Source organism: Spea bombifrons, chromosome 2 (genome assembly GCF_027358695.1).
Source record: "Spea bombifrons isolate aSpeBom1 chromosome 2, aSpeBom1.2.pri, whole genome shotgun sequence".
NCBI classification, from domain to species: Eukaryota; Metazoa; Chordata; class Amphibia; order Anura; family Pelobatidae; genus Spea; species Spea bombifrons.
Window position 1 is genome coordinate 37,736,525 of NC_071088.1, and position 26,613 is coordinate 37,763,137.

The window sequence follows — 26,613 nt, forward strand, 5'->3', positions numbered from 1 at the left end:
ACCATTTACTGTTACAGTTCAGTGTTTTGGCAAAGAACCTCCGGTCTGGATCTCCAAATCCTAACTATGTGAATAGAGTCAGATTCTGGCTGTTCAAACCTTTGTCGTCTTAGATACATTTCTATATGGGCTATATTGAGTCCAAACAACATCCCGTTACAACGGATGCTACAGAGTAAATTATATAGCATCATCAAAATGTAAGTATTGCATACAGCTAAAAAGTGACAGTTTGTAAAAAGAAAAGAAAGCAGGTTAAGAAGACAGCTATGTTTAGTTGAGCAAGTGCTTTAACGATGATCCATCTTTGTGGCTCAAAAATACTGATTGTATTGCGGCAAGTATATGGTTGTGCTGTTTTCAGACATAAGAACCACCTTGTACCATGGTCTCCAGTGAAACCGTAGATTGTAGCCTATGCACTGTCACAGTCTATAAAAGTTAATAAAAGTGTCACAACAGTCAGAGAGACCAATAGTAAAAGTGGCAATGTGAGACGTAAGACCACCTTCAACTGTGCATCTCTCAATAATTTCTAAGATTTCTAAGCAGCATGTCTGTATATGTGGCTTCACATCTTCTGTTGGTTTAAAAGTCACAGGGTACTTTATTAGGATATGAAGTAGCGATGTCAGTGTCCGGATCAACACGTTTGCGCTTCCCAATTTCACAGCGAGTCTATTCAGACAGTGTTGCCATAATACATCCTCTGTAGCCACAGGTGAAATTGCTAAGGTAGAGGCTACTAAATATAACATACAACTCTTGGAAACATTTTTATCCTTTATAATCCATTGTAACTTCATGCTTTGTCCATTACAGTGATACAAAGCAATAATCCACTTCTTTAGATAAAATCTATCCCGTAATGGTACTAGAAGTAAATATTTCTGTGTCTTGCAATCTGGGAACAAACAAGAAAATGTTTCTCTCTGTCTCTTGATCCCTGCGAAGGTCCACGGAAGTTAAAGATCTCCTCCAGGAATTTTCAGCATTACCTAGGAAATTTTACTCCAGAAGCAGGAACCTTGTGATGATTCTGCAGCTACTCTAGACAACATTTCAGCTCCGACATATTTTTCGGAGTCACTATATTCTAGTTATGGTGTAACAATACAGATGCTCATTTCTTCTGAAGAAACTTCATTTTGCTACCTGTAAGTAGAATAAAAGCATGTCAGATGTCATCTACTAATAAAGATTTATTGCTATTGAGGTTTAGGGACTTTTTACTCATTTATAAATGTTATATATCCATCTGACAGTGGAAATGACATTATTTAATAATAAAAAAGAAAACATACATTTTTTTTAACACTGCAATAATTTAAGCGTCTCTAATCTACGGCTAAAGAAAAACATTTGTCATTTAAGTTTAAACGAGTACTATGAACAATTACATCATTAACATACTGAATATAAATTAGTTAAAATAAAAAAAAAAGAACAGAAAACAAAACACTGTCTATTTTTGAAGAAAGACCCCATCAAAAATTACAATTACAATTAAATAGACTACAAACTAGTAGTGTTATTTTGATTGAGTACTGTTTACCATTGATGGACATATCACAAATAACTATTTCTGTTTATGAATATATATATATCAAAATGTGAATCTGATCATTTTTATATTGGTTTAAGGAAAGGTGTTTGAAACAAAAAGAATCATAAATGATTGAATTGAACTTACTCAGGCCTTTTAAAAATTTATTGACACTGCTAGGCTCTGTCTCAGGAAGGGTCTTTAGATATTCAATGGCTCGCACCTCAAAAACACCTAAATTCAAAGGAAAACAGCATTTAAAAAGAGAATTTTTTAATGGAAATAAGTATTATACAAAAATGACATATCAAAGTATACAAATTAAAAAATGTCTGTGTAGTTGAATGTGGGATCATTAACTCATACTTACTATTGTTTTAATGGTCATATAAAAAATGCGATCTTAATACTAATTCAACATTGCAACATTTGCCCAATCACCAGGCCAATTCATTATGCAGGGCCAGTTTTGTTGTTTTTGTAGGAGAAGCTCACTAGGGCTGGCTCCTCTTAATACATAATAAAGTTGGTGAGTTGAGTAAACTCTTGTGTAAACTACAACTTTAGTTAATAAACCCCAATGAGAGTAATCTGCTTGACGCATGTAAGTCAGAGATGCAATCTACATTTTTTTTATACTTCTGACATTTTCCTTAAGTGAAGTTTTATATACTTTTGGGACAAATGTTCTGTTTTAAGCGTATGAATTATGCAAAGGTCAAAAAAGATCGATAGTACGAGTCATTTTTAATGCTTATCTGAAATGTGTGTGTACAACATAAAGAACTGATCCTTTATAGTAGTTTGGTTTTCAAACTCCACATGCAATTATCTTTACCTTTAACGCCACTCTTCCGCAGCTCCCGATCCTGAGTGAATCCAGCAAACATCTGCGTTTCCATAAAAAGATCAAGAAACTGACGTATGCTCCGGGAAGTGTGTGATTTTCGGAAGGGATCTCTCTGGAAGACCCTTTCGCCCTTTTCATTCACATACATGTGTAACGAGTAGTGTCCCATAATCTCCACAAAGAACCACACAAAGGCTTCTGTTACCAGAGAGTTCAAGGTCACATCTTCTGTGGGAACAAAGAGTGGTCAGAAAATTGGGTTATTTCTTTAGGCTATTATGCATTTATGTACTGTTCACATAGTACACATATAGGTTTTAATCTCATATTACAACACAGAAGTAGAATTTCCTGGGCATTTGACTAGAGCATCGTTACAAGGGAGCTCATTCTTGCCAACCCTCCAACTTCATTTTACCCAAGCTACACTCAGCTCTTATTTTTATTTTATTTCATGAAATGGAGCGTGGAATCACATGGGATATAAATACCGACCTGTTAAAGTGTATGGGTCCTACTTACCTTCAGTGAAATGCTGTTCATGATATATGATGTCATTTCTCTGCTCCAAGATCTGGACTAATGCAGCTTGAAGCTTGTGAGGTAATATGTCATCTTCATCTGATAGCTGTGGATGGGATGTTATCAGTTAGCAGTTTTCTTAATGTGGGTAGGCAGAATCTACCCTGCTCAAGTAAATACTTTTGTACCTAAATGCAACTTTAGAAATACCAGTCCTAGCTCTACAAAAGTAGACACAGATAAGTTGATGCCATACAATCTGAGGAAGCTTCTTAAAAGTTTTATGTGATGAAAGAAATGGTAACTAAGTAGACCTGCTTCGCATATTAGAGTATTTTGTGGAACAGAACTCTTAAACTTGAATTGCAGATGAATATGTGTAATATATGTTTTATTTTTTAGTTGTTACACGTGAACCTGGTGCCAGGAAAACAATGCTCATATGGGATGGTCATGCCCGGAGGAACACAGAATACGTGCTCTGTGCGCTATACATAAGGGTGGATTAAACTGGAATGGTGAGAAATTGTTACGGTCAACACCCAAATTCTGGCAGAATGCTCTGGGTACCAAATAGAGCTGTCAAATGGGAGTTAAATCTGTAGCCAATATACAAAGGCCTGGGGTATAATTACAGGGTAGGAACATATATCCTGCAAAGCCAAACCAGAAACAACTGACCTATTTCTCCATAATGACCAGACTTGATACACCTACGGAGTCTAGCACACCCATATTACTCTGTATATCATGGGAACAGAAAACAGTTGCGGATGTCCTCCTCAGTAGTTAGCTTAATTGTTTATTTGGGTTATCTGATTTGGACACAAGCCGCAAAAGGTCTCATGTCAGACACCGTGCTGTGTGTTCCAACACTGTGCCCGCTTCTGAATGAAACCTTCTAAGATTCCCTGGTGTTTCAGCTGCCATGACGGCCACTTCCCTATCTACTTAAATGACCGAAATATCTGACACATTACTAGTGATATCAAGTCCTTTAGCCCATTTATAAATGTTCTAACTAAATGACTGAATCATACATGGTTCATTACAATAGACCAGACCTACACAACTTCAGTCTTTGCAAACAGACCAGGACATGATCTGTATTAATTTAACTTTTCTGGAAGCAGGTAGTTTAATGCATTTTTAATTGCAATGATATCAGGAGATGAGAAGAAAAGGGACTCACCTGTTGAAGAAATTTGTTTGCACAGAGATCAACTATTAGTACCTGGAGGAGGAAGATCAATTTGGGACACATTAACAGATTGCCACATTCTCTGTTAAATGTCAGTTAAGTTAAACGTTTATTAAATGAAATGATAATTAAATGAAACGTTAAACATTCAATTAAAACATCTATTATAATTGTGACTTTCACTCATTAGCTATAATCTCATTATAGCCAATTTACAAAAAATTTATTGCAGAAGGAATCTTTTAGTAGACCTTTGTATAACAAAATGTGTTACTAACTGCAAATAATATATATAAACATATACAGTAATACATATATATATATATAAACAAAATTATATTTAGCCAAACTTGTAACATGCCCACAGGTCCTCAACTGTTCACTAGACACATACACCATATTTGTAGCCTATATCCCTATGTCCTATTTTATTCTACATTAAAGTGATGCGGTGTTATTTATTGATCAGAGGTACACTTTAAACAAGATTATTTTACAAGCCAAATTTAGCAGCAAAAAGTGTACATATTTAAAATGTGTTTATGTTTTCTTTGTATCCCAAGGCATACGATAATTCCCAGTAGCCTGGAGTTCTGTTAGAAGTCCTCTTATCAGGAATCTTACATGGCTGATGGTGACAAGAGTTACACTTTGGTAACTGTCCTAAATAAGTATGTCACAAGGGCACTCACCTCTTCGATGGGAAGGTCGCTTAGCAGAGGTAATGAGCAGGAGAGTATGCCAATTAGGAAAGGAGTGGGCGAGCAGACAATATCAATCATGGAAGCTGGCAGAACAGGAATGTAGGTGTGTTGCCAAGTAAATGGGTAGAGCAGGGCAACCACTGCATGTGCACACTTAGATAAGGTGCTAGAATGAGAGAGAAAGAGCAAGATTATGTTTCCGTTCATTACATCTCACAGATTGAGCCATTTTGTACTTTCTGCATATTTGCTGCATGCGGGAGGATCGGGATTCCTCATGATCGCTGGTTTCTTGCCCCTGACCTCACCTGAGATTATCAGCTACAAAGATAACTCGTCTCTCAAGAAGCAGTGAGGCAAAGACCTTGATAAGATGAGACACACTTAGGCAGTTAAACAAACAGTCAAAATCCACATGCTCGAGACGCGAGTCCATGGGCCTGCAAAGCTCTATGACCTGAAAAGAAGAAAAAAGGTTTCATTAGAAATACACAAAAACATTATAGTCTATGATCCGAACCTTATGTTTTACATCTGAACTATCTGCTTGAAATCTACCCATCGTTGTTTAATTCACGTACATGTAATAATTACATGAATGTAATTACATATTACAAAAATACTATAAAATTGCAGCTTAAATACCTCATTTCCTGAACCCGGCAGGAAACTTTTCACAGTTATTGTACGTCCGGGAGCCGGAAAGGGAGCCTCCATGACACTGCGCATGAAAGGAGACACCAGAGCTGGCGACATCTCTCGTCTTTTTTCTACTTCATCCAATATCTTTAAACAAAAAAATACTATTCAATTAAAACAATTCCCATATTATTTTTAATGAAACAAAACAGCAATGTCTTAGTAAAAGCTGCAGAAGTTGTATCTGTGGTATAGTTATGGTAACTGGAATAAGCTTACCTTAGAAAAGAGGTTGAAACAGCCTAATCGGCTAACCATGCAATAGACCTCAGGCAGCCGCTTCCCTTTGCCCTGTGGCTACAATGAAAAAGGAAAAATTATTACATTGAAGTAACTGCAAACTGTAAGGGTTAAATTAACTAAAAGCATCAGGAACTTGGATCAATAACTTCTCATGTATACCCTTAACACCCTTTCTTGCCAAAAAAGCAATGCTTCTGCAGTATCAACAGTCACAACATTTCATTGGGTGCTTATACCTTATACGATTATGCGTGAAGAAAGATTATTATTTACAAAAGCGGATACACAGGCAAATATTACACACATAATCACTTTTTGCATATATAATAATTATTTTTTGTGTCTGTTTTTTTATCTCTATATTTGAGATGTTATGCATTCATTAAGTAAAATATTACTGGTTGTAACCAAAGCTATAATAAATAAATGTGTGCTCACCAAAAGCTTTTTACAGTAGCCAAACCACCTGCTTCCATCTTCTCCAGTGAGGACAAAAGAAAAAGTTTCACTGAAAGAATGTTAAAACAGTTTTAATAGATTCATATTAATTCGACTGTAAGCTCTACGAGACAGGGACTTATTTCCTAATGTATTCTTACCTACTGTTCTCCTGTATGACTTCTGCACATACCCTACAATGTCATTTATTGTGCATCTACTTTATTATCATATAAAGCACAGTGTACATCTGTTAATGCTAAATATATACATACAAAATGGCTTACAATATTGACAATTATAAAAAAAACTAAGACAAATGGGGGGGGCTGATTTGTATATTGAACGTTACAAGAAACATCTCGCATGTCACAACCTTTTCAGTATTTACCTTTTCAGATCTGAGGTGGGAGCCCAGTCTTTGGAATCAGGGAAACAAAATTGTGGGATGACTTTAAGTCTTTCCTCTGTGTCTTTGGATTGCCTAAGTGGCTGATCATTCTGTTATAACATATAAGTGAAAATAAATAAAAGTGATGCATTCCACTGAAGAAACAGGCATCACTTATTAGAACACAACCCCAAAAATGTGTGCCTATATTTACATTAGGTAGAAAAAATGCCAATCAACAATTTGCTACAGAATGCAATTCAATAATCAACGCAGACTGAGCTATAAGAGAACTGGACATTACATTATCAAATGTAGGAGAAACATGGTACACGGGAAGCCTCAGCTTCTTTAGATTGAAGAGATAGGGTTTTGGTTACATAGAAATTTGATGGCATGTTACCTTATTGGGATATTGTTGGGTTATATATGGAATGTAACCATCTCCTGAAGGCTTTTTCTGTAAAGAGACTACCACAAAGAGCTCAAACAGCTGCTGTTCCTGGAACTCAATGAGGTCCCTCTCCAGGGTCTGATAATGAGGGTTCCTCTTTAATGAGCTCTGCACGTGAGTCAAACGCTTGTGTCCTACAGAGCAAAAAATGGAACTTATTAGGTTTACAGTATAAACTAATGTATTACTTAATAAACTCATAAGCACCATGGACACATTGTTATTATTATTATTCTTTAAGCATCACATACAGTACTGTGCAAAGTAATGTTATTAACGATTGGAGAAAAGCATGTTGTATTTATCTACAGACATCATATTTTGGGTGACTCTCCCAGCTCAAAATCCATTGTTTATGGCAATGGTAATAAAGCCATGCTTGTTCAATGAAATCCTTTCCTCCATAGACTTTCATTTGATATGGGTGATTAACACTAAATCTTCTTATTGTTTACCACAAGGCAGTGAGATAAGGATTTGCGGGGGTAGTAGATTAAGATAACAGAGCTAGAACACATTAATAATATAAAAATTGGTGTTGTTTTAAAACAGGCAACACAATATGTTAAACAATGTCTCTACAATTCACAAAGGACTCTTGTAAATGTGAACTACAGGTAGGTATACTCTGAAGAACAAATTCAAGTTTACTCCTTGGATTCATCTGGACCACAGCATACATAATTCAATGATGTCTCCTGCTAGCTTTAGATCTACTGCTTGCATCGCTGACTTTGATCAGGAGCCTTAGAACCCAAAGATGTTAAAGAAATTCTGGTGCCATGCTCTCCTTGTAATTTAAGGATTGAGAAACATTTGTTGTTATAGGCGTCATAGGATTAGGAAGGACCCACCCAAGCTTCAGGTGAGCACATGTTAATGTTCTACATCTATGATAACTCAGCAGGCCCTCCCAGAAAAACCAGGTTTCCCAGATTTCATAACCTATTGTCTTGATATCACTTGAACTTAAAGATGAAAAACATAAGATCCTCAGTTGACTACTACCAGTCATGGTGGGAAGGTTTGGGCAGAGGAGTCTCATTAGTTTTCATACAAGCATGGGTTGTATAAAAGGTGTTCCTACATCTCCATGTGATCACTGGAAATTCACTTTACTTTCTGGTGCATCAAATAATGGGAAGTTCATGTTGTAATATATCACAATATAGTGGAAATTGTTTGCTTACTTCTCTGGCGATCTTCTGTTTCACTTTCAGATTCACTAGCTTCTCCTAAATAATAATAATAAAAAAACAAACATGAGGGTGAATGTTGCCTTGAGTATTATATTACAATATTAATAGTTGAGTAACATATATACAAATAGGTATAATGCACTATTTTGATTATAGATAGAGAAACTAGGAGAACCTATTCTTAACATAATTTTTTGCAAAATCCATTAATCTTTTTTATCCCAAATTCAGGGTAGCATCTGCAATGAACTGACACTTTTTTCCTAACACTTTGTAAATATATAATTTGCTGAAATTGCAGACATTTATACTATATACCCTACAACCGACAGCCTGATTAGCTGGTATTCTAACCAAGAGATCATAACTGCTAACCTAAACTACGTGTACCTTTTGAGGAAGGAGTGAATTGACCCACATAGGTCTGAACTTTAACCCTCTTCTTCCCTCGTTTAGCCTCAAAGATGTCCTGTATTTTCATCACCAACTGCAAAGAAAACATAATGGTCTTAGAAACTAAAATGAATAAAACACAGTATTTTGCATACACAGCTTCGTTATTTAAAAACGTTATAATCTGGAAGTATATAGTGGTATAAGCCCCGGGTATCAAGCTCTTCTTGAGCATTCATGAAAATAAAACATAGTATAAAATATATTAGATGCATACGGTAACAGGACATTCTAGATGACATGTTGCTGTTATTTTTTTTTTTCTATTACCCAGTATCAAATCTTTTTTTGAACTTAAGAAGACACATACATATACATATATACATATACATATACATATATATATATATATATATATATATATATATATATATATATATATATATATATATATATATACACACACACACACACACACACACACACACACACACATGTAAGCAACAAAATACTAACTCGCTCCCACCAGAGGTCACAAGAGAGCCCTTTTCCATACTGGAAATATATATAGTGCATAAACAGAGATGCATGACTAATACGAGCTCTGGAGGAAGGAAGGCCTTTTTTGGTTTGCTTGTTTGATATAATTACATCCTGTTACCTTGCTTTTGTAGGTGGTTTTTATCAGTATGAACCAAAAACACACGATGGGTTTCCCTCCCCAAACAATTAAAATGAGGTGACCCCAAAGCATTCCGGTGATCTATGGCTAGGTATAGGAAAATATGAATCATGTTTGTATTTAGAATTTTGTATGAAATGCTGTTCCACATTTCATACAGATAAAGCTTAGCTTAAAGATAAACCTAACACTCTAGATTGTAAGCTCCTTTGAGCAGGGCCCTCCTCACCTGTTGTCTCTGTAAGTCAAATTTTTATGTTACATACTACTTGTTATGTCCTGTCCATTGTACAGCACTATGGAATTTGATGGCGCTATATAAAACAATAAATAATAATAATAATTTAAAACATTAACAGTTGTTTAGTTAGCACTTAGCAATGCTGGTTGTTTACAGTACAAGCTAAAACACCTCTATATTACATCCTCCTATACGGTGTTCCAAAAGCTCATGGTGCGTTCTTTGTACACACAAAAAATGTTCGATAATTTACTGAACTGATATTTGAAACCTGGACTATAGTTAAGGCCTGATTACAAACTCACTAGCCTTTGAGTGGAAGTTCTAAGTATTTAAATTTAACGGGTTTGAAAGATTTAACATATGCAGCTGAGTTTCATTGTGTTTTGAGAAAGTGTCACTTTGAGAGAGAGGCCTCTTCTACTACCACCCGATTAAAAGCAAGAAAATGGACTGGAGGCCAGAAAGCACACCTATTGTCTCTTAAAAGAAGGAGAAGGTAGGAGCGGTGACCTCTCTAAAAACAGTAGATACGGTGAGGCGTACAAGATAGCAACCCTTGCTACAGACAAATCTGGTATGCTAGTATTTGCCTTTGATGTAAAACTCATATAAAGCTATGGAAAACATTGGCATACCCTAGGGAACTTCTTTCTCTTCTTAGCTGTATCTCCTCCACTTCTGAAAATCTTCCATTCCATCAGTGTGACTGGCAGGGTGGAATCCTTTGGTGTCTTCTTGTGAAGGTATAATTTTGTGCTTTTGAGTTCCAGTGTTTGCCTTTTCAAAAAGTTTGGTTTAGATGGGATCTAAAAGGAACACATAAGAAAGTTACATTTGATGCCTGATACATGCATACATTTGATAAACATTCGTATATGAATATTTTATTACTGTATATACAGGGCATGTATCCCTATTTACCTTAGGGGCTTTGATAGTACATCTTGGAGGTGGCAACTTCCATATAGATGGTGCCCTCCACAAAGGTAGGGGGGAGATTTTGATGTCTTCATAAGGGTGTTCTTTGACTGGATCTGGGAATAAAACAGGATATTTTGATACCAGATGTAGTAAAAGACAAAAAGGCATATGATACGGACTTTCGGGAAGCCAGATACGTTTTTGTGTTAAAAGGAGCAGGGGATGGCCTATGACAAAACCTTATTATCGTAATACAATTCTGTAGAACACTGTGGTTCTCTGGAGTCTTTGTTCTTTGGGATGTTACATTACCCGGCCACATTCTGCACATTATCCATCTTTCTTTCGCTCCCAGTCTAGGTAAACTCTGGATCACTGAACCACAAATATTTCCCTGGTGGAGGATGGGCCATTTTTTTCAGCTTTTGTATTTAAAATTAACATTCATGTCCTCGAAAGAAGGAAAAATAAGAAGGAGGATGCACGAGCGGTTTCTATAATATAGAGGATTTTAGTTAACAACTTACACATAATATCCTCGTAGATGTTTTCCTCAGACACAGTATGGTACACAGCAGGCCTTGAATGGTCTGTAGATTCCTCAGAGATCTGAGGGTGGTTTGAATTTTGTAGGAAACGCCTGTAAGTCTGGACGTCTTCAAATTCAAAGGATTTCCTAGAGAGGAAAGATTATTTTTAGTAATTCAACCTATAATCCATGCAATGTAAACACGAGTACAATCCCAAATAAGTATAATGTACTTTGTGAGTTTTTTTTAAAGCTTGAAAGGACCTATCAATCATACCAACTCTACTCTTTTAGACACAGAAAGATATCCCTTTTCGTCCATATGGAAGTTTGTATTCCATCGGGAAAAAAATAGGTGTCATTTTTAAGAAACGATGGCTTCTCATTATTCCATTCGTGCTCTTTGAGCTAATGTTTTGGTTACTATGGTGATAAGACTACTATTTAAACTTTGCCACAAATTTCATTTTTCTAATTAATCTTATGACAAATGAAGCAGCAGTAAAAGGATAACGGGATATTTTCGAATAGAGAGCTAAAACATGCCTACTAAGAACTATTTTTAAACTACTTACATACAATATATATTTATAGGTATTTCTGCAGCATTGTTATTCAGAAAACACATTCTATTTGTAAAGTTGGTTTGCTGACCTTTTTGATCTCGGTCTTAATTTCCTGTTTCCAGGCTTTTTAGGCTCAGAAGGAGGAGCAGAAGGATCAGAAGATTCTGTATCACTCTCGTCTACGGACCGTCTCCTTCGATGATGGTGATTGTCCTTGCGCTCATCATGGCGATGCTCTGTGGAATAGCGAAATGTCCTTCGGGGTTTAGGGACTGGGTTTATAGATGGAGCAGCGTTTAAATGCCCCGAATCACAATAAATATTTTCCATGCTTTTCATAATAGTGATCTGATTTGCAAGGCCTCTCAAATTAAGTTCCTTCTCTTTTGAAATGTTTTTCCCCCTTTTCCTTTTAAATTCCATTACCATCGCTGTTAAATCTTCTTCTGAAATATAGTTGCTTTTCTTAAACATCCCTGCAGAAGTGTAAAAGTTTCCAGGAGGAAGGTCCATCTCTGGGTCTGAAAACTGTTGGTCATAAATAGTAGGGCTTTCTGCCTCTTCATTGACCAACCTGTTATTTTCACCATCGTATAGATCACCCCTTGTTTCTTCCCTAAAATCCAAACCCAAATGTTTAGTATGATTTAATCCATGTTTCCTGTTGTCCAATCCCTCTGCAGTTGACCTTGCAAATGTATTACTGAAGGTTCTTGATGGCTTTTCGCTCAGTAGGTCTCCACATGATCCAGTGATGCTTCTCCCCTCCCACTGGGAGATCTTCTGTTTGATGTTTTTGCAGTGGCTTCTTGAGAGGGTTTGTAAAGCAGAACGGGACAAGCCACATTCTGGGCTTCCCATGGTATGCATGACAGGCATTTCCCCTATAAAAGTTCCATGGTACAGCTTTGCGACAGGGCTTTATTCATCCACCAAGTCTTGTGGTCTCTGAAACTGTTTTGGTACTGGGAACTGTCTCTTTTTCAGCAAAACAAGACAATATTTCCGCTCACCACTTCACTAAAGGGTATGGATGCTGGTAGCCACACTGTCACAAAACAGAGCTGGGAATTACTTTGAATCGATAATCACAGGCTATATATGAACAGGTCTATTTTATGTGCCGATTTTTCACCCTGTTCTTTCAGTGAGTCCAGAACGTTCTTCTGTTCAGGACTTTTCCTTCCAACAGTTCACTTTGTGCTGTTTAAGCCGCTCTTGATAGTGTAGCCACAGCTGTCTTTCTGAAAAACAAATGTGTTTTGTCACAGTGAGTTCTATAGATAAGGGCTCTAACAAGAGCAACAATAACTGCAGTGTTCTTACGTGAGGGATAATACGTCAAATTTAACGGATTGTGAAGGACATACGCAAAGGAGAAAAAAAAAAGAACTACAAAGCATGAAAAATAAAAGCAAAGTGGAAAGATTATTGTAAAGACAATTGTAACCAACTCTTCCTGCTTCCGCTTATTGTACTGTAAATAAACTAAGTTAGGTTCTGTATGTATACTTAGAAATAAACATTAGAGGCAATTATTTTCTTTACTGTTGGCTACTGGACATATACATTGCCTCGATTGGGACATCGAGTAGGACAAAAGGTAGTTTCTGTGGGGATATATTTTCTTAACCACGTCGCAGCCCGCAGAACCACGTCGCAGCCAGCGATTACTGTGGGTTTCATATTTTGTTTAAAGTTAATCTTTATTTAAATTAATTAATTAAATTGCTGTTTAACCATTACTTGCCAGAGGAGCAAGCCATCTCAGGCATTATAAAAATACTGTTTCAGATTGTGCTTAATTAAAAGGTTAATAGTACTAAAGAAACAGTAGCTAACATGTATTGGAAATTATAGAATTGCCAGGTAAGCAATATTATAAAAAAAAGTTGAATGGCTATATGAATTCATTGCAAATTTCATTACAAAAGCTTAAAAAAGTAATAATTAGCAATGACAGGAATCATTGGATGGAAAGGATGGAATATTTTGCAAAATCACGGAAAACATACAAAAAGCCAATATATCAAACTGGTTCCTCCCTACTATGACATATGACTGTAAAAAAAGCAAAAATGTAAATCCATCAGAATTCACAGGAAACAAGTTGAAATCTCAGTACAAGCGCATACTTAAATTATATGCTTTTATTTCTTTTAGCTAACCTGTTCTCGACAAATTACTGTCTGCAATACAATACTATTTTAACCAAGCTTATTGATATTTTGGAATGCGTATGAATATAGTTTTTGGCTTAAATACATTTTTAGACAAATTGGTTAAGCAATATTGTAAAAAAGAGTTGGCCAAAATTATTTCACAACAATGTGAAAGACTGATAAAGTCATGCAGAAAACAATTACTTCAAGTTATTGCTGCTAAAGATGGGTCTACAAGCTATTGAATCATAAGGTGTACTTAGTTTTTCACACGGCTTCTCCATTTAGGCTTTATTTTTGTTGAATAAATCATGACACCGTGTAATATGTCATGTACTGTTGTTCAGCTGAGGTTGTTTTATATATGATGCCATGTACTTACATTATGCAAAGGATAACATGTGTTATCATTGCAATCTCAGTGCATTCAGCTATTTTTAACACATTTCACAATATCTTAGAATTATGTTCTCCAACTTTTTAAAGGAATGGATTTATGTGCATAAGGTTCATATGCCCGTGTTATTTAGCCCATTTAAAACAAAAATGTTATATGATAATAGGAACTTTCCAAGTTTATCCCAGAAATTACAAGTTTTTAAACCCAATGGCCAGAGGTTGAAACTATACTCAAATTGATCAGTCTGAGTGGCTAACATCTGAGGTACATTATTATACTAAGTTAATATGTGTGAAACTTACCAAAAAATGTGCAGTATATGTTTTGGGGCAGTGCCACTTGTTGAAGAGGACATCTGGTTACCTTAGCAAAAACCATGATGTGAATAGTCCAGAAGAGGCAATATCCAATAAGTATTTAAAAAGATTCTGTTAACAGCAACCAAGAGCCATACAAAAATAACTACCTGCGTGGCACAACTAGCACAATAAGATATTCTCCACTGGCCTATACAATCAGAATATAGATAAAGATATGTAGCCAAAGATATAGATAAAGATATATAGCCAAAATTAATAGACTACTACTTTTTAATTATTATTATTATTTTTGTATAAATGCCGAGAAATGAGATATTTCATGAATGTACATAAACCATGTACTGTCCCTTTAAATATATTTAAGTTAATGGTGAGGGAGTGAAAATACTAAGTAATTACACAATTACAATTAGTGAAACAATAACTAAAAGAGGAATGCAGATAGCTCAATGATAGTGCTTTTCTCATACATACAGACACCTGAACTCATACTCAACAATCTACAGATACATCCACACCAACCAAGGGGGCAGAGGTTGCCACTCCCTGGAATGACCCTTGTAATAGTTATGTTACCTCATTGTATTTTTCATTTGTTATGGAAATCTTACCCCCCCATATCCATGATGATGCACTGTAAAAATGAGAGCGTGGTTTCCTGTTGTGTGATATGCAGGAATTGCTTTGAAATAGTTTTCCACAGAGAGTAATAAATTCCCCACAAGAATAAACATGATCTAAAACTCAGTTTTGATGCCAGAGAAATAATACACAGGTGTGGCAGCAGCTGCATACAGAGTATATGATTCATGACAGGGATGCGTATCTGCAAAAAAATCATCTTCTTACAATAAACCAACCCTTTTAACAAAATAAACCATTTATTTGAATGTCTGATTGTGAAACCAATCAGAGATTAGATTACACATGATTTTCAGTAACGTAACACAGAGTAGCAATAATTGTAATTTGTATGAGAATACTGTATACGTAAAATGAACAAGTTCTTCCATTGTATCGCTATACATTATGATTAGATCAATACCAATGAGCTTCAATTGAGAAGAGTTGGCCCTGTTTAAAGTCATTGCTCACTTTACCTTCTAAAAGGGAATCTTTTACAAATGAATAAGCTTAAAAGAGACCATACCTATAACACCCTAGAGATTCCTGGCACAGAGCTGCTCCCCAGGACTCTGGGTCAATTTCTTAAATCTCTGGCCAACGGAACACCACATGTCTAATCCAACACCGTTTCTCCTTAATTTTTCTCTACATCCCACCTATACTATAAAAGTCAAACTAGGTCTAACCCTGTCTCCACAGCCTACCTAAGTATTGTTGCTGACCCTTTCCAACCCTTTATGACCACAGTGTACCCATCTTCTGATGGCTACTTCCAACAGGATAATGCACAATGTCACAAAGCTCACATCATCTCAAACTGGTTTCTTGGACATGACAATGAGTTCACTGTACTCCAACGGCCTCCACAGTCACCAGATCTCATTCCAATAGAGCACCTTTGGGATGTGGTGGAACGGGAGGTTCTCATCATGGATGAGCAGTCGACAAATCTGCGGCAACTGCGTGATGCCATCATTTCCATATGGACCATAATCTCTGAGGAAGGTTTCCAGCACCTTGTAGAAATTATGTCACGAAGAATGAAGACGGTTCTCAAGGCAAAAGGGGGTCCAACCTGTTACAAGCAAGGTGTACCTAATAAAGTGGCCAGTGAGTGTATATTCAGCAGAAGGGCACATGCCTTTGATTCTTGTGCTGCTGACTTTGCCAGTACTGTTTTGATCCTATCTCACAGTGACGCTTAACTTATGTCATCAGTCATTTAAATGTGTTCTTGATTTTCAGTGGACATTTTTTCTCAAGAGGTTACATAGAATCTATTAGAAAAAAATTGGTACACACAAGATATATTATGGAATAATTATTTAGCTAAAATTATGATATTAAATTACATATGGGTTAAATTATCCTAATAACAGTCATCAAGCCAAATTGTTTCAGAACTCTAGGAAAATATAGTATATCATGTAAATGTACCAATGCATAGTTTTAATATTTTCAAATCTACATTTCAAATCTAGTGTCATGAGTTTAGCGTAAGTGTTCCCAGAATCCCATGCTATTGCAGAACCTGTATGTAGTCATTTTATTTTTAGGACATGATCTTTGATTCCTCTTTTCTCACACTGCAAATTTCTCAGAAATCAAGTAAGAGTAAGTTCAAAAGTAAAATGTGGGTGTTAAAACAAAGCAATGGTTCATTACCACTAAAGAGGGTGCTAGTAGACAGTATCATTGTTTCAAGGATCTTCTGATCCATCTAAAGTTCCTTGATCTCTGAGCTTCCATTATTAAAGCTTTAGCTGGCTGTTGATGATAGTAATACTGCTTAATTAAGACAGATTAATTAATTCAACATGCAGAAACTAACTTCCATTCAATTTAAAAGAGCAATCATTAACACCAGAGAGCTATCCAACTATGTTACAGACTAAATAATTACGTGGGAACATGGAAAGGTTTTGGGCACTCAACAGTACCAAGAATAATGTTACAGATGATGCATTAACTTGGAAGTTAAATAAGGTTTTTTAAATTAGTTAGATCAGTTTTTATATGTGCCTCAATGAGACATTTGGTAGCCTTATGCAATAATATATTTGACCAGTATACCAAATAAGTTATATAGGTGTTTAAGAAAATGCTTTAGCCATCACACAATGTTTCCGATGACCAGTCAGGTCACCGTTTTCTTTTCAAAACACATTAAGTCACAAAGACAATGGGTTTAGATCCCTTGGGGCAGTTCAATAGTGAATTTCCTGGCAATCGTTAATACCTGTTGTCTTTAAGTCTTACCTATGTGAGAAGTTGCCATTTGTTGGAGATGACATGCAGACAACCCTGTAAATGCACTAGCCACATTATCATTCTGGAAACACACCACACTTTACATTTCACTGATAAAAGCTCATTTTGCCCTCCATAGTGACACTTCTCTGTAACAATTACCATCTAAATGGCTCTGATGTTGTGTTACTAGTTTATAGCCCGTGTGATGATTCTGTTCCTAGATCTTGAATGGAATGTCCCACAGAAAAATATATTTAATAAATAGATTTCTCAGGTATGGATATGGCTCCCATGTAGGATCACCCATGTGAATTGAATGAAAAAGGCTTACAAAGAACTTTAAAGGGTGCTGTTCAACTTCGCAAGACATTAATTGCAATCTCTGAAGGCAGAGTAAGCAAAATAGACCTTAGCAGGTCTGTCATTTTACTCGCTCTCTTGAAGTTTTAATTACATTGAAACGCATAAGTCTTTCAGAAGTTTTTACAGTTTCTACAGCATTAGTAGCTGCTTTTGTGACAAATTCTACAGGTGCAAATTATGAATGAGACATTTTACATCCTTAAATAATTATTTCTTGGAAGGGTTTGAGCATTCAGCATTACAAGGAATGATGTACTAAGTTATAGAGATGTTAAATTCAGAAGAGCAGGTAGAACAGCACCTTCAAGAGTTAATCTTAAGTGTTGGGAACAAAACAGCAATATAATAATTTAGGTTGACATCATATCCCAACCAGCTGTTCATTCAGACTAAGCAAAAACCACAATGGCGCAGCAATTTCCATCTGTCCTTCCTGACTCCAAATGTCACTGGATCAACAAGATATAAACAATCATGTTCTAATAACCCATTATAACCCTGCATATTCTTCTTTGCTACAATACCATCCTGTCCCTATTTAAAGGAATCTACTGAATTTGAAAGCACGACCACTGTGGATTCCACATCTTTATTATTCTTTAGGTGACCATTCCTTTCAGTAGGCCTGAATGGATGCGCTTTCGTTCTTTGTACAGTCCTATTAATGAGCAGGTCATCAGCGTGCACTTTTGTATTGTCCCTGTATGTGTTTGGATTATGATATGATATATATCAAAGCACTTTACAGTTGGGAGTCAATAAAAACATAATTCCACCAAAAGAAAAAAAAATATTTAAAAACATCAGACTTGAAGTTAATAGCAACAATATTTTTTTTTAATATGCAACAAAAGCCATAATATACAATTAAAAGAAAATTCAATTGGCGTGATTCTGAATTGTACAATAGTTTATGTAAAAGTGTATTACTAATCTGATTACTAACGTGTCACTCTTACTAATTCATATATGGAACGCCAGTGATAACTTGGTAAGTCAAGATATATAATTTCTCCCGTGGGATGTTCAGTCTACTAATTAAGTAACTGTGAGTTTTCTTTAGCAATGAATCAATCCGTAATCACCTTATCACTACTTTGTCCTCTGTGTTGATTTGGAAGTCTATGCCTTCACACCCACATGTAATTATAGGTCAGGCCTCACCCTGAATCTCTTTTAAAAATACTCCAAAGCACCCATTATGGGCTTGAACATGCAAAAACACAATACATTCTGAAACCAAAAAGAATAGTGCTAAGTCATATGGAATATAAGAGTATGTCAACTTTTGTAATTTGTAATAATCTTTTGAATACCCCATTATCTCACAGTAATTAGAGTTTGGCTATGTTTGTGTTAAGGCATACAGGAACAAGATAAGCAAAATGATAAAGCTGGGATAAGCCTCCAAGTGGAACAGTGTCTCCACTTACGACTTTTCTGAGAAAATCTCCAATTCTGTTATACAGCTATACCTGTATACTCATGAGAATATTAAACTGCCCCCCCAGGCATTTGCCAGTGTGCCCAATGGCCAGTCCGGGCCAAGGATAGTCAGAGTGTCTGTAGAAGGCCATCAGTGTCCGTGGCAAGGGTTGTGAAGGTCCATAGAACATCATTAAAACTGTCCTGCCCCTGGTCTTGGCCTGGCAGGTGCTACAAGAACTATCATTTCAAACAATTATTCTGTCTTTGGAGGCTGCACAAAAAAACATTTCTCTTTACCTTTATATAAGTGTATAACAAAAAATGGAGTTTTATGAGACATTATATGTGGCTAAAATTCTGTCCTTTAGTACCCAAGCTAAACTTCCAAGATCAGTTAGACTGTCTCAGGTGTTTCTGGCCTCTTGAAGGATCAGATTCATAAATATAGCAGCAAAACCCTACACTGTGTTCCAATTGGCATGGGACTGTGCTCTCCTTAAAATAACATTTGAACATTTACAAAGATATCCTAAAAGATGGGGTATATTTGGTTAGTAATGCGAAAATTGTCACATGGGCCATTTTTTGACAGGAAGCAAGAGCTGTTGACCAGCACAGTGCAGCTATGTGAGGTGTAAATGATCCATTTACTTCATTACACAACCTATCCCTGTCAGGGGGATCATTTATCCCACATACTGAACAGTAACACTTTAAACGTGCTGTGTGTTCCACTTAGACAAAGAAATGTATTTCAATTAAATAAACTTTAGCAGATCTATAATTTTATTCTGAAATTTTCAATAACGGTGTTAACACTTTTCAATAGATAATGCAATAGATTTTTAGCGGGAAACTGTTCAGTGTCATAAGTCAGTCCCAAGGAGGCATTTAATATATATCGGTCGTTAAAAAGGTATACTTATCTTCAACATTTGGCTTCCTGTGCTAAATACAGAAGCCTGCAGCATACAAGGGTTAATTACAATTATTAGCTTCCCTGCACTATCCCCAGGCTGTGATCAGTCATTGTGTGACTAGGGTCCAGAAAAGTTTTACAGCCCATCCAGCAAAAAGACAGGACCAGGGGAACTAACAAAATGATTTCTTATCACTCAATGATTTCCTTCCAGTCTGGAAAGATGTCAGGAGAAGAGTTTAAAATATATTCCAAATCCTAGTATGCAAAGATGAATGCAAAACTGAAAATATTATATGTCCTAGTGTGCAAAATGCACGTAAGAAAGTCCATTCATGTTTCATTTAAAGGCACCTCGGAAGTCCACTACTACATTATCACATCACATTAGATTTTAGTTATAGCGGACCAATAGATTTTGTAGCTCTAGTTCAGAAGTTACAGTGAAAATTGCAAACATTCAAATTATCAGTGTAATAGGATACATTATGAATGGTCAACCCAAGGAGACCCACTGTTAAATCTCAACTAATAAACTCAAAATTCGAACCATGTATACAACAGGTTTGAGGAGTAAAGATGGCCTACCTGAAAAGACAATGGGACTATTTTGATCTAAGGCACGGTGTGATCATGTGAGATGCTTGAAGCCCAGATGCCTATAACTTGATGGCTTGCCTTTCACTACAACAATCTGTGTTACAGTTCTAGAAAGGGGCAGTCTTTGCATCCCACAAATGTCTTGATCACAACAAAGGATTCCTTGGACCCTGAAACTCATAGGTGATATCTGCCCTAAGGCTGGTGGCAGTTGGCTATGAGACAGGGCATCTCAGTAATAACGAAACCAAGGATTGAGTTTAAAGCTCTAAACAGATCTAAGGATGCAAAATCAGAGAGGTTTATTTTGCAAAACAAAAGGTAGACTAGACAAGATAATGGTATCCACTTAGTACTTTTCCATTCATAACCTTTATCTATAGACCAGCAGCACTTTGAACTATACATTGCAGTCCCACCACCCCCAAAATTTGTTTTGTAACCACAGGCTTCCTCTGCTTCTCATTTTTGGCTAAGGTACAAATAACTAAAACAGTGAGAATGTTTATACATCAATGTTCAAAAGGTAGACCTCTAGCCATATCTGGTCTTCTTTTGCCAGGTAACCCCGCTCCCTTTTTGGCTAGCCTTGGTGTGTGAAAAGGATGCTTCACAACAGTAAAGTATTTAAAGGGGAAGCTCCATTGGTTTTAGTTTTTACAACCAGCACATACTGTATAAGTACTACATACACAGAACTATAGCTCCTTTAGATTATAACATAGTGAGCAGAGTTTCCAACACCTTGTATCTTCTGTGTATAGGACCCTTCGCATCTCGACTGTACAGATGTGGAATTGTTAAGCTCTCTGTAAACAAAAAGTTACTATTTTTTACATTTAGATAATGAGCTCTCATGTGTTCCCTGTATAGGTTGTCTATATCCCTTTATGAGGATCGAACACAACCACAGCATTCTTGCACACGAATTAGCTTTATATTCTAAAAATCACACAGAAACAAATAACAGATAACGGAAAAACATATTTTAAAAATATATATATACTCTCCTGGGTCCCTGTGAAATCATGCTAGTCTTTACTAAATGTGTCCAATATTGTGTTCAGTAAGCTATGGATACCAGTGTGAATTCTCAGTCAAATATGCCAAGCGAAATTAACGACCCGTGCAATTAATATTCAGAATTGAATTTTTTTGAAATGCTGAAATTAAAAAAATATATATTATTTGGCATTCTATATGAATTTAAAAAACAAACATTTTTGAAAGTTACCATGTCACTTAAAGGGATGGTGTAATCACCATAGCTCCAAGAAGAACTGACTGAGCCAGATTGCTCTTTATTCTAATTGACCAAAATAGTCTCTCTCCACTAAACCCTTTAAGTCTGCTTTAAGTTGGTTTGTCCTCCTTGCAAAGGAATGGAAGGATTATTTGATTTTAATGGAAGTGCATTCTTACCACTGATTGGCTGCAACAAGCTCTGGAGCTGCAGCTTCTCCCAAAGGCAAGTGGTATGTTTATTTTTACGCAGATGTACATAATGCATATTAAAGTGGTTACAAGTTACATTAATAAGCATTAATAATCAAAGAGGCTTCCCATTTAAAATAAAGACAACCTTGTCTGAGCTTACAGATGACACTGTGCGGGTATAACTATCTTACATTTATATCTGCTAAGTGAATAGACTGTAGTGGAAAATGTGACCGACAAATTTACAAAACACGGCTTATAGAAACTGTGACCTTCTTTCACACGTTCAAAGTTACAAATCAACCCCCCGGCTCCCCCCCCCAATAAGCTTCAAGGCTTTTCTACTGATAAAGGGCACTTGTGCGGTTTACATGCCCATAGGCAAAAGTTTGTACAATCCTGTCTCAAATGACAACGTCATTCTCAATGCTTCTGGTCTTATAACAGTAATAGGATAGAAGGAGAGGGTGTTTAACATACGAATAGAGACAAATGTGAAGTCACTTAAGCTTTGAACATCTCAGGAGCCACTTCATCAAGTGTGATTCTCTGAGACCAATGTAATTCTCTACAAAGAACATCAACCTAGTGACATTTTATCATAGAACCCACTGGTTCTGGCTTTTTTGTTTTATCAACCAACTGTAGTCCACACATAAGCATTCAGAGATTAGACAAGTAGTCTGCTTGGTTGAAGACTTGAAGAGGAAAGGTTTTTGTCAACATACATGGTCAATTCCAAAATCATTTACTGGAAGCGTTGCTTTAAAAGCGGTTTGAGAAACAAAGAAATAAGCAATCCATCAACACAACCAAGTCATGCTTTGTGTGTATTCATTCCCTTCCTGGTTGCCCCCAGACCCGGCGGATGTGTGTTTCATTTCGTAAGCTAGCTTGTGCATTTGTTCATATTTGCCTGTGTGACTCATCTCATCAGAAACACAAATAAATATCATTTTTGAAAATGAAATGAATTTAAGTGAAGCAACTATAACCATACTTGTTAATACAGGTATATCCTGAATAGAGCAGACATCTATTAGCATCTTTGATACCCCCCCCCAAAAAACCCATTTTATCCACTTTAGTTGGTTGGCCCTGGATCCTAAAACTTATTTAAAGGGGGACTCCCAACACATTGCACCGATTATGTCACATGGAACATATTGTGTGATTGTGTAAATATGGGGGCCACAAATAGAACCCTACATCCCTCACCTAAGCCACGTATTGCCTTTCTTCACGTATGGAAGTCAGCCAACCCTAAATCACTATGCCACCAATGAAACAATTGGCGCGGGTTCCCGTTTAAGGTTATCAAGAAAATATTTCTGCCCTAAATGATGCATGCTCTTATTAATATGGGATCTCTAAAACAAAGATGGTCTGGATGGTAAAGCCGATTTCTTTTGGGCCACCAAGGCATGTTCTCTTCTATGGTGTTACCACCAACCAAAGACTAATTTCTCAGCAGGAGGAATTTCATGCAGTATTTATGCAGTTCATCCTTAAGATCTTATAATTAGATTTTAATGAATTACCCCATTTTCTAAATTGAAATACCACCTGGTGGGGCATCTTGGGACCCCCCTGTTTGTACAGTTATTATGCAAGGCCGTGAAATATGAGTTGTCGCCCATGGCAGGGGCTTCAATATGCAAAGGGCCCTTAGGCAGAAGGTTAATTTGCTTTGTAGTTAATCTCCTTATGGACATTAACATTCATTACATTCACATTACATTCACTTAACCTAAAAACCGGACCCTCTGTGGTCCGACTTTCCGCACCACTGATTGCCTGCTTGAGGCCAACCAGCCGCAGGAGACCCCTGTTAGACATGCTGCCAATCCAACACTGGAGCTGACTGGTAGTATATATATATATATATATATATATATATATATATATATATATATATATATATATATATATATATATAGTCTACATGACAAGCAGCTGGGAAGCCATGAAAGGGGCAAATGCAGAATACCCCAAAGGATTTGCAAGAGGACACTGTGAAAATGTAAATGGACCTCTCAGTTATCATGTGCATTAAAGTCAATATGATCTTTGGAGTGTCCCTTTAACAAAAGATAATCTGACCTACCTTGATGTTTCCCATGCTGGAGGTATTGCTGGGACACACGTATAACACACATCTAACATCTGCACAGGTTATCATTTTTGCACTTATTGTAGAAATTTCCAATTATACAAAACAAGCAACACAACTGGGAGAAAAAGCCAGGTGCATGATATAACTATTTCGCCTTAAGTATGAGATGGGTCGTGTGAGTGAAAGAATGCCATTAAAATATATCCAACGCTACTAACTTCTTAAGACGGTTTACCTGGTGCACATCTGTATTCCTTCTGCTTTGTATTCCGATATAGGTAGGCAGCATTTAGCGTCTACATCAAACACAGCCACATAGCATTTTTGGTGTATACGGTCCTCCTTAACCATCGTTTGCTCACTATGGCAGTTAGTATGTATATTTTTCATTATCGAGTGTTAACATTTATTTACTTAGTTTACAATATAAAAAAGTGGAGGTACAATAAGTGTTGTCGTATAAGTAGTCTATAGACCTTCTGAATGGGGCACAATTGGTATGACTTTATTAGGAAAGGCAGTCTTTGTCCCGGTGCTTACAGTCTAAGTCGTAGCTTCAGTGGTCAATACAGGGGTTACTTATAAAGCCAATCAAACTTTACGATACGTTGGATGAATGTTTACTAGTTAAGTAGCTATAGTTGACCCTGGCACAAAGCATTATGAGCCATGTATCTATCTATAGGCGAGATATAATCTCCTATAAGTAGAATACATACAGATCATGTAACAATTAGCTCATATATGCCTCCTACTTTAAAACATTTTTTTTAACAAAAATAAGTAATACATTGTTACAAAATAATCGATATTTATATGTATGTTCATTTTGACATTCCCGGTTTAAACTTGTGTTTCCTTCTACGTTATCTAAAAATTCCTGTAAATCATTAAAAGCTCAACTCTTTTTCCATAATTCATTCATTAACCATGTGGAAAAAAGGTAACATTGTGACAAAGCTGCTACAGCACTGCTGACGTCAGCAAAACTGAATCCTCAATGACTGTATCGGAGACTTAGCTGCACATCATTCTCTTTAATATTTTACATTTTAAATGGTTTTGTATTATTACCTTAAAATCTGATATATATATATATATATATATATAGAACACAAAGGGTATGTATTCTTCAGAGATCATTAATCCCATATAAAACGTTTTCTTGCAAATTTACCTTCAACTTGATAACATGGAAGAAAACTCAGATTGTGCTAACGATTGCACCATATAGCACAATTAATCAGTGAACATTCAACAACCCATGCAATCCATTCATACACCTAATTCATTAATAATATTTACTAATTCAAATGTAAAAACATAAGCAGCATTAGAAGGAAAACAGATGTTTTACTCCAAGATTTAAACTGGGATTAATGTACTAGTCTATTGCATGCGATCAAATTGTTAAATCCCTTGTATGTTTATTGGCTTGATATGATTTTAAATTGTCATTTATGAGTCCAAAACTCTTTGAACATTTTTGATGACATCAAACTCACCCCATTATTCTGTTCCTTCTAAATAGATTGGGACAGATCATCCATTCTTTCTATACACTGCATTATGTATGAGTAATAAGCATTATGTATTATTAATACAGTCATTAAATCTAACATACATATAATTGTTTTCTTAATGCGACCTAGTCTTAGATGCAAAATGCAACTTTTAATTCACTTTCACTGTATGCAAGTATATCCAAAAAGGAAATCATGGGGCAACTTGCTGCCGGGCAGTCCCGTCATACTTGGCATCTATAGTGGTACTTCGCATAATGGGTCTACCTTAAATCCTACCAAAATATAACCTAAGGACAGGCCAAATCTGTATTTACTGAAGGGTTCATATTTGAAGCTTAGCTTTTCTGCGGTCACAAGGGTCACCTGACACCAAAAAGCCAACCAGCTGGGGAATGTACCTCAAAATATAGGACTGTCGTCAGGTATCGATTAACCCTAAAAGCTTGTTAGCATGCATTTGTCCAACTCTCCACCTAATGTATGGGTTTGTCAGTTCTAGTTTCACCAGACCCCTTGAATATATGTATTGTAAGAAGCGCTGCGTAAATTGTCGAGGCTAGATAAAATAAAAGATAATAATAATAATAATAATAATAATAATTTGTTCCATTTTGTTGAAGCAGTTCTTTATGTATGGACAAGTCATAGCATTTAAAAAGTCACTTACTAGTGAGATGGGTCTGTAGAGAGTTAAACCACAAGCAGAATAAAATCCACGCGACTCAGAGGTATAGTCCACAAAGAAAGTTTGCCGGCGCTGTTACCGTTGGGTTATCCAGTCTAGTGGTTGCCTCTGTTGATTTGAATGGATCCACAATAGACTAGAGGAGTGTCCTGGGACACGTTCATTATTACAGAGCAGAGTAAACAACTCCCTGCG

At 36.3% G+C, this 26,613-nt stretch overlaps 1 protein-coding gene and 1 long non-coding RNA gene across 2 annotated transcripts; one reads left to right on the top strand and one right to left on the bottom strand.

Annotated features, from left to right (window-relative positions):
* Positions 1-1,019: 1,019 nt before the first annotated feature.
* On the bottom strand, positions 1,020-26,613 carry DENND2C (DENN domain containing 2C). The gene is made up of 19 exons (XM_053457558.1): positions 26,401-26,613; positions 11,671-12,826; positions 11,015-11,163; positions 10,488-10,600; positions 10,202-10,372; positions 8,638-8,734; positions 8,239-8,283; positions 6,998-7,182; positions 6,595-6,704; positions 6,204-6,273; positions 5,742-5,819; positions 5,469-5,609; positions 5,132-5,280; positions 4,812-4,989; positions 4,111-4,152; positions 2,919-3,024; positions 2,385-2,624; positions 1,694-1,780; positions 1,020-1,155 (listed from the first exon to the last, which is right to left on the bottom strand). Exons 2-19 carry the CDS (start codon positions 12,459-12,461, stop codon positions 1,124-1,126), a joined length of 2,784 nt encoding a protein of 927 aa, XP_053313533.1. The 5' UTR covers positions 12,462-12,826; positions 26,401-26,613; the 3' UTR covers positions 1,020-1,123.
* On the top strand, positions 1,035-3,459 carry LOC128475102 (uncharacterized). The gene is made up of 3 exons (XR_008346435.1): positions 1,035-1,157; positions 2,407-2,546; positions 3,321-3,459. It is a non-coding gene; the product is annotated as an uncharacterized LOC128475102 (long non-coding RNA).